Source organism: Danio rerio, chromosome 2 (assembly GCF_052040795.2).
Source record: "Danio rerio strain M-AB ecotype USA chromosome 2, GRCz13ab, whole genome shotgun sequence".
NCBI classification, from domain to species: domain Eukaryota; kingdom Metazoa; phylum Chordata; class Actinopteri; order Cypriniformes; family Danionidae; genus Danio; species Danio rerio.
In genome coordinates, this window is record NC_141022.1 from 21,711,608 (window position 1) to 21,721,688 (window position 10,081).

Genomic DNA, 10,081 nt, shown 5'->3' on the forward strand with positions numbered 1-10,081 from the left:
TTTCGTTTTTCACTAGAGGGAGCCATTTGCACACATTCCAAGCATCTTCATATAAAAGGAAATTTATCTGTACTTGAAAAACAAAAACTTTACATAAGAAGAAGCAGTGAATTAATGCAATAATCTATAATCTACTCCACCTGTTTAAATAATTTTACCAACCTGGCAAATATTTCAGTTTTCCAGCGGTTTTCCAGAAGCACAGATGGTGAAGCTGAACTTTAAGACTGAGTTCACCGTGAAGACCTGACCTGACTTTTGACCTTTTCGTATGGCTTTTTCTCTCTGAAACAACAACATATAACACTGAGCTTTTCCACTGCACAGAAAAAAACACCAGCAGTCTCCTGGTGTGTCTTATTGCGGCAATATATGTATCTTTTTATTTTTATTGTTTGAAATTTGTCTCATTTTAAAATGAGCAAAGCAAAGTTAACCAGTTTGGCATATTTGTTAAACAAGTTACATCATGGGGCAAACTGAGTTAAAAATTGTAGTCAGAATGAATTTTATGAATATTTTGTACATTCAAAAACTTACCAACTACATTACAAATTAAATAAACATTGTATTGTAATGTTATGTTGTAAATGTGCATTGACTTTTTTTTTTTCTGACAAAGACACTAGCCTGATATTTTGTGTTTATCTTTACCCCTTCATAATATATAATTGTAGTGCACATCATTCCAATATTATTATATATAAATCATGGATAAATGCAAATGGATAAATCTTGTGGTTTAAATGATAGTTCTAAAGTAGAAAGATTTTAGATGTCAATGAGTTATTAATATTTTGGAGCTGTACTTTGATCCTAAAATAGAGTCTTTTAATATGCCATTGAATGATTCTTGTTCTAAATATGCTTTTTTGTGAATAAATATGATTTTGTTTGTACAGAAATTATTAAACTAATCTCACAATGGCATTTTAGCGTGTCCTATTTTCTTGCTGTCTTAAAAACAATAATATCTGAATGTTCTTGTCATTATGTTTAGTATTTGTTGTGCTTCACTCTTTTCTGCTATGTTGCCCAGTGTATTCAATGCTCTTTTACTGTTTCTACTAACCATTGTTTGTTACAGTTGCCTGTGTTTTCAGTGTTATTTGTTTCTTGCTGAACATACAATGTAAAGTGTCCTTGAGCCCTCGAAAAGCTTATTATGAAAAAAGTCATTATTGTTTTGACTTGAAAAAATTCTGAAGGTGGTACAGGCAACTTTGTGTGCAGTGTTTTTGGGGAATGCTGCAGAGTGATGTTGTTTAGTTAGTTTTTTTTATTATTATTGAGAATGAGAAATAAAATTGTATGTGGATGGTTTTGCCCTGATTAGTTGCCTTATTTCTTACCTGGTTGTCCTTTGATGGCATTACAAAGTTGCCCAAAGTATCATTACATTCAGAGTGTCTTCTGTGAGATAAGTTCATTACATGTCTAATAATGTCTGGATTGTTTGTGTTATCTGGTTGTTTAAAACAGTGGCTCACTGTCTTTCAGACATCTTGATCACATCATTTTGACGACCTTACAGCAGTTACATCACACTGAGTAGAATGACAGTCTACAGTGTTATTTGCACTTAGATAGTTTATAGATGGGATGTGGGATGGGATTTGTTTACTTTTATAAAAGATGACACACTTTTAAACCAATATTTTTTTTTTTAACCAGCCCCTTACAAAAAGTTAATCATGGTTTTAAAACACTATATAATATCAACATGCAATTTTAGCAAGACCACAGTTGTGCAAATAGCTCAAACAATAGCAGATAACCATTCTACATTTTTATTATGTTAATTAGTAACAAAGTAAGTAGTAACTGTCAATAAATGCCCTGTTAACTGAAAATCTAAGAGATTACTGTTCATAATAAATCATCTAATTACAGTTGTTTATAATGTTATTGTCTTAATTAGGCAATAATAAAAATAATAATAAAGTATTTCCTTTTTTAAATAGTTCCCAAATGGTGTTTAACAGAGCAAGGAAATGTTCACAGCATGTCTGATACTTTTTCTTCTGGAGAAAGGCTTTTTTTATGTTGTCTAGAATTAACCTGATTAACCTAGTTAAGCCTTTAAATGTCACTTTAAGCTGTATAGAAGTGTCTTGAAAAACGTCTAGAAAAATATTATTTACTGTTATCATGGAAAAGATTAAACAAAGCAGCTATTGCTTATAGGGGCTAATGATATTGACCTGAAAATGTTTTTATTGTAGCTGAAGTAAAACAAAAATAATTTCTCCAGAAGATAAAATATTATAAGAAATGCTGTGGAAAAAAATCCTTGCTCTGTTAATCTTCATTTGGAAAATATGTTTTAAATAATTTGAAAAAATTACAGGAGTGCTAATAATTATGACTTCATGTGACTTAAATTATACTGTGTTTAACTAAATAAATTTACATTTAATAAAACAGTATTGAAATAATGCATGGCAATACATGACAATTATGATGTCATTGCTTTGAAACATTCAGACACAGAAATTTGAAAAAATATTTAAATAGGCCTAAAGTTTTAACAATATTACTTAGTAATCAAATTACTTATTTTGACATACCCTGCCCAACATTTATTAAACCCTGTTTATTTTCATAAGAGGTTCACAAATTGGTAGTGGTTTTGAAGCCCAGTGTCAATGTATAGATATTTAAATGTAGGCCTACAATAGTTTGTTATTTAGAGCTGCAAAGTGATCCAAACTTTCAATAGGCTATGTCATCAAATTATTACTAAATTGCTATTTTGCTAATTAATTGCAGCCTTCATGTATGTGTGGTCCATGTAGGTATTATTATATAAACTAAACTGAATTGCTGTGTCTTCTGTAAATCATAGTATAACAACGTTTTTTTTTTACGTTAGCTTACCACATGGGGGCATTGAACATCCAGTGAACCACTCCTCTCACACTGACACAAATGCATAAAATGTCTTGTTTAGCGTGTAGCTCATATCAAGCTCATTTTACAATCTGGAATATTTTAACTGTATTTTCTTGGGACAATCTTCTTCACTCCTCTCTGTCAAAAAGAGGACCGGCGCCCACAAGCAACAAAAGACTTTTTTTTCGTAGTAGTACCCAATGTTCCCTGCTCGCAGGAGTTGCGGAGGCGTGGCTTCACTGCTGTCCCTCCGTCCAATAATGTAGCCGCGTGTCCCGTCAATCACGCGGGAACAAACAGATCACGCTTTCCTCTGACCAATCACGTGCGCTGCCATCCTGCGACCAGACATATAAATCAGGCTGACAGCCCTAAGTGTTGGGCAGAGGATGAGAGAACATCAAACACATAATATCCATTAAACTAAGTGGACAATCCACTCCTATTTTATACATTTTATTTTCTGTTGGTGTCAAGGTACGTAATTTACCTTATATTCCTCAGACTGTCATTTGTGTACAGTGCACGAATATGTTTTGTGAGTGCAAATATTGGTTATTCAGTTTCACTATTTAGTTTGGGAGTTTAGTTTTCAGAGATATTGACATGTTTTGTGATATCGCCTTTATCAATACTTCTGGCTGTGATGATGTAATCTAGTGCCGCGCTGTATCCATGACTACCTGCTGCTATCTGGTGTAGACGGGGAAGCACAGGGGAGCATCGAGATTAGTTGTTTTTTTAGATTAGAAATTAGGTTTTTTGCACTGACCTACTGATCTGTGGAGTGGATACTGATAACATGCAGATCAAAATGGAACCTTTCACAATTAAATACAAGAAGTCCCGATGCAGATTTAAGCACGTGGTCTAGTCCTCCCAACCCCTATTTAAAACCCGTTGTGTACCCCTTAAAAAACAAAATCGATTATATCTGTATCACTTCAATATGCCATAACAAGACCTATAAATCCCTGGCTGGGAATAAACTGTCTTTAATCCAATCAATGCGTGTTTGTTTTGAGATTAACTGGCTTTACAACATCGTCATCTGTTTGTGGTTTTATAGTTATCCTTGTGTTGTTGTTGACGTTGGCTGAATATGTTTGACTGGTGTGGGGTCTGTTATTGTTGACACTTTATCTGTTTGTCTGTTTTAGGTGTTTTATAGTAATAAAAATGGCCACGTCTGCCAGTTCTCAGTTGAGTAAAGTGGTAAAACAGCAGTATATGGAACTGCCTCAGGGAGACCAAGTACAAGCCATGTATATCTGGATAGATGGAACCGGAGAAGGACTACGATGCAAGACCAGAACACTGGACTCTGAACCCAAAAGCATTGAAGGTAAGCTGGACTTGAACTATTCTGCACTAATAGATTTGGTGTACACTAAAATGGATTGTTTGAGTAACACTTTGTTTTGATAGTCCATTTGAGTATTAGCATAATGTCTGCTTAATATCTGTTGATACTGCCTACATTTAACTGACTATAAGAAACTTTACAAGTACATGTCAACTTACAGCCTAACAGTCTACTTATAATCTAATGAGAATTATTTGGCATGTAGATGCAATGTAACTTAAATTCAACAAACAGACTATCAAAATAAAGTGTGACCAGTGTTTCCCCTTTGCTGATTTCGTAAAGATTTATAAAATAAAAATGTCTAAAACTTGGCTAAAAATAGGATTTATGTATGTATGTGCACATTTGGCTCTTAATTCTTGTGGATGTATTATGCATAGGTGATGTCATAATTCTTTACAAATTAAGATTTTTGTTGTTTATGAAATCTTCTGATAACTATGATTTTTAGTTTTAAAACAATGTGTAAATGGTTCATCAAGTTCAAGTTTTGGGTGCTAATGGGGTTATATTGTTATTCAGATCTTCCTGAGTGGAACTTTGATGGTTCCAGCACGTATCAAGCTGAAGGCTCCAATAGTGACATGTATCTCATCCCAGCTGCTATGTTCAGGGATCCTTTCCGCAAAGACCCCAACAAACTGGTTTTGTGTGAGGTTGTCAAGTACAACCGGAAAACTGCAGGTACATTCGAGAGGGGGTAAAAAGTAGAGAAAATATATAAATATTGTTCAAAGTTTGTTTAGACTTATTGCTACTCCAATTTTAACCACAGAAACCAACCACCGTCATACATGTAAAAAGATCATGGAAATGGTAGGACATCAAAGCCCTTGGTTTGGGATGGAGCAGGAGTACACTATTCTGGGTACTGACGGACACCCCTTTGGTTGGCCTTCCAATGGGTTTCCTGGTCCTCAAGGTAAGAATGTGCCCTTTTTTACAAATCTACACCATATATCAAATATCATCAAGCTGTCTGATTCATAATGTGTGCCCCTTATTTCTGCAGGACCTTACTACTGTGGAGTTGGAGCAGATAAAGCCTATGGCAGAGACATCGTGGAGGCGCATTACAGAGCCTGCCTATATGCCGGTGTGATGATTTGTGGAACCAATGCTGAAGTTATGCCAGCTCAGGTAACCTCTGCCCCAGTCTGCTCTGGAACAAACACCGCAGTCAGCCATTAAGCCATCTAAGATTTGGAATGTGACCTAAATTCTTGAGTTAATTCTTGTCTTACTCTGCAGTGGGAGTTCCAGGTTGGCCCGTGTGAAGGCATTGACATGGGAGATCACTTGTGGGTAGCTCGTTTTATTTTGCACAGAGTTTGTGAAGACTTCGGTGTGGTAGCTTCATTTGATCCTAAGCCGATCCCAGGCAACTGGAATGGTGCTGGTTGCCACACTAACTTCAGCACTAAGGAAATGCGGGAAGATGGTGGACTGAAGTAAGTACTAACATTGTTTTGGTGATTTGATTTATATTTTATTTAATTCTTTTCCCCTTAAACACTTAAAATTATATTGGAAGTATTTAAAAATGTAATGGTTAATGCAATTGTTAGAGGCTTAAGGGCGTCACACACCGGATGCGTCGCTCAGTGCCGCGACACGGCGCGCAACATGAGAGTTTAAAGTATCATACACCAGACGCGCACATTTGCACGCTATTTAAAATCAGATGGCACTCTGTGGCGCGGCAAAATATGAACAGTGTCCTGAGTTGTGGCTGGGCACCACAGACAGCTGTCAACTTGCAATGCCGGTGTCTGTACCCTGATAGAAACCCATGTTTAGAATTCTGAAATGCACATCGCCAAGCGGCGCTTCTGGTGTGCAACCTGCTTTAGGAATTGATGAAATTGATTGCTTATACATTTGGTCTCTTTCTACCTAGATGTATTGAGGAGTGTATTGAAAAGCTTGGAAAGAGGCACAACTATCACATCCGCACCTATGATCCAAAAGGAGGCCTGGACAATGCTCGTCGACTCACTGGCCACCATGAAACCTCCAACATTCATGAGTTCTCTGCTGGTGTGGCAAACCGTGGTGCTAGTATCCGCATCCCACGAGCAGTGGGACAAGAGAAGAAGGGCTACTTTGAGGATCGCCGCCCGTCTGCCAACTGCGACCCCTATGCTGTCACTGAGGCCCTGATTCGCACATGTTTGTTAGATGAAGAGGGTGATGAAACTGTGGACTACTAGATCTCCCATTTACTGGACTGAATTTCCCTCCCCTTCTCGCCATTCTATTTTTTTTTTTTTTAAGGCCATCAAGCCAAATTTAGTACTGTATCTTGTTTTCTATAAGGGTGGTTCTAACATGGCATTTTAATATCGTTGAAGTTGACTGGTCAACTTAACATTTTAAGATATAAATCTGAATTTAACCTGATATGACTGGGGACATGGTGTTGCAGGGCATGTCTTTCCCCTGTTTTGGTTTCATTTTTCCCTCATTTTAATGGTTTCTTGGGGAGGCCATTTCTAATGTTTGCATTGAAAACTCTCTGATTCCATGATTTTACTTTTTTGGTAGTTACGATGGACTGAATAAAGAGTTAAGTGCACAGAAGAACCTAGGACTGCCAAGGCTAGACAACATCTAATTACTTTTGAACCAATAGCTAGTTGTTGTTGTTGTCATGTTGACTTGACTTTTCAAGTATGTAATGTTTCGAGATGTCTTACTGACAGTGTATTAAATGGCAAAATTTGGTGTCCATTTATTTTTACTGTACACACTGTTCATGTTGTGCGGTACAAAGTCGCAGTCCAATAACTGTCCTGTTTTTATACTTGTGGAACTGTTATTTGTCTTGTTAAATCCCTGATTTATCAAGGATTTGATCCTGTTTTTGTCTAATACTATGATGTAACTGCACCTGTTTTGGTAAACCTGAAGATGCTAAAAGGAAACTAAAACATTTATTTTTACCACAAATTTGTCTTGTCTGTGTCCTCTTTAATTGTGTATTTAATGGCCCTGTAGTTAAAGATTAGCATCATCAAACTTAACTTAAAAAGTGGGATGCAACCGGGGCACTATAGGAAATAAGATCCTCTATCTGGAGGTGCAGATTAATTTTAAGTTAAACTAAAATTGAGTTTGGAAATAACACTGTATTTTGAAGGTTTTAAATTTAGTTTACATCATTAAAGTTCAGTGTACTTCTAAACATTTATTTTAACCACAAACTTGTCTTGTTTGTGTCCTCTAATTGTGTGTTTAATGGCTTTGTAGTTAAAGATTAGCACTATCAAACTTTTCTTAAAAAAAGTGGGATGTAAGCGGTGCACTATAGGAAATAAATCCTCCATGCAGAGGTGCAGATTAGTTTTGTGTTATACTAAAATGAGTTCTGAAATAACATTGTAATTTTAAAGTTTTAAATTAGTTTAGATCACTAAAGTTAAGCGTACATCTAAACATTTATTTTTAACCGAAATTGTCTTGTTTGTGTCCTCTAATTGTGTTTTTGATGGCTCTGTTTAAGATTAGCACTATCAAACTTTTCTTGTGTAAAATGTAAAAGGGGCACTGTAGGAAACAAACTTCTCCATATCTGAATGTGCAGGTTAGTTTGTGTTCAACTAAAAGTAATTGTTTGGAATAACTCTGTATTTTGAGAGTTTTAAATTAGTTTACATCACTGAAGTCAAGTGTACTTAATCAGTCATTTACACACTATCATTTCTAAATATGTGCAAATCTCCACATACCATAGTGGGTTTTTCATTCCTAAATGGAATTGGTTATTTTGCCTTGCTAAACTAGTTTCAGAAAACCTATTCTTAGAGAAATATTGTGCAAAATATAGATAATCAAACACACATTCCTTGGATACTGCAGAGTTTGCAGCTGAACTTTTGCTACATCGTCAAACCTTTATCTCTCTGCGAGGAGGACATAAACAAAAAGCCAGCCAGCTCCGTTAACAGTCGGGTCACATTCACTAACAGTGAGATTACACACTATTTGTTGGCTCGCAAACGGGAACAAAGAGGCGTCTCGGTTTCATTCTATGAAATGCAGGAACAAGACTTCCTGGGACAAAAATATTTACTCTATGTGCTTGTGCTTTTCTGTGCGGAGGGGTAGGGTTAATAAGTTTGTTATGGAACCTTTCACCTCCCATGTCTGACAGAACTGACAAATCGTAAGCGTATAACTGGCTGTCCAAAATTACAGCCAGCCAATCAGAAATTACAATAACATTTATGTCCATCCCTTAGAACAAGAGGTTGCTGGGCAGTTATTATACAGCTACTGTATATGTATTAGTTATTTTTAGTCTAGAATATAAAATAGGCTTTAACCTCTCTGCATCTAAGCATTTTGCCTTTTTTGTGCTGCATAAACTAAGAAAAAGGTGGATTTTTACATAGTACAAAATAAAACTTTTTTTAATGTGACACAGAAATATATTACTATTTATTCATTCATTCATTTTCTTTTCGGCTTATTCCCTTTATTAATCTGGGGTTGCCACAGCGGAACGAACCGCCAACATATCCAGCATATGTTTCACACAGCGGATGCCCTTCCAGCTTAAACCCATCACTGGGAAACATGCATACACACTCATTCACACACATACATTAGACAATTTTAGCCTACCCAATTCACTTGTACTGCATGTCTTTAGACTTGTGGGGGAAACCGGAGCACCCAGAGAAAATCCACGCCAATACGGGGAGAACTCCACAAGGAAACACAAATTGACCCAGCCGATGCTCGACCCAGCGACCTTCCTGCTGTGAGATGAACATGCTGCACCCTCCCACCATGCAGCCCTATTACTATTTACTTTCATTTTATTTATAATTTACTTTAATTACTGTAGTTACTTTACAATATTGCTATCTCAGAAATATAATGCATTATACTACTTTTACTTCTACTTTTAAATAACTTTCACCAAAATACCCGCAGAATTAAATATAAAAAAAAATCTAACTATATAAAAACATTCAAATGTTTATTAAAATGTTCTTTTCACACCAGAATGCAGATGCTGTTGATACATTCTGAAAATATTACATTATTTAGCACATTCGTTCTAATTAGTTGTCTTAACTTGCGTTATTGAAATTGTAACGAGTAATGATATTACAGAAAAGTATTAGTAACGGGTTATATTACTGTATTACTGCAAAAAGTAATACACTACTGCATTCACATTACTTCTGTATTGCATTTTTTTCCAACACTGTATATACTGTATTGATTTATACAATGATTGAAAGCGAATAATCATATAACAACAAATTTAGTAAACATTCGGCAACACTTTATTCTATTGGTCCATTTGAGTATTAGTAGACTGTCGCTTGATCTTTTGATACTGCTCCTTCAACAGACATTTAGCTGACTTTAAGAAACTTGTCAAGTACATGTCAACTTATAGTAACCATAACCCCAACCCTAACAGTCTACTTATAATCAAATGAGAATTAGTTGACATGTAGATGCAATGTAACTTAAATTCAATAAACAGACCATCAAAATAAGGTGTGACCAAACATTATATTTATTTTTGTTATGTGACTGCTCAAAGTCATTTAATTAAAGTTTCTCTGAATCATTAAGTTATTAAAAATTTAAAAACTTAATTTAATTTATTTATGAAGTTTGCACATTCGCCAATTGCACTAGGCACTTTTCGCATAATAAGCACAATTTAAGAACCCCTATACTTTGTTTACATCTGTTTCATTACTCCACAATCAGTATTATATTGCTTACTTTCATAGATATTTATATATTTACATTTTATAATTAAACTTCAGTCACTTCTGTGTATAT

General features: G+C 35.4%; 1 protein-coding gene across 1 annotated transcript; it reads left to right on the plus strand.

Moving 5' to 3' along the window:
* Window positions 1–3,275: 3,275 nt before the first annotated feature.
* On the plus strand, window positions 3,276–7,213 carry glula (glutamate-ammonia ligase (glutamine synthase) a). Its single transcript, NM_181559.2, has 7 exons — window positions 3,276–3,372; window positions 4,056–4,240; window positions 4,787–4,948; window positions 5,040–5,186; window positions 5,277–5,404; window positions 5,516–5,715; window positions 6,165–7,213. Exons 2-7 carry the CDS (start codon window positions 4,075–4,077, stop codon window positions 6,475–6,477), a joined length of 1,116 nt encoding a protein of 371 aa, NP_853537.1. The 5' UTR covers window positions 3,276–3,372; window positions 4,056–4,074; the 3' UTR covers window positions 6,478–7,213.
* Window positions 7,214–10,081: the final 2,868 nt, after the last annotated feature.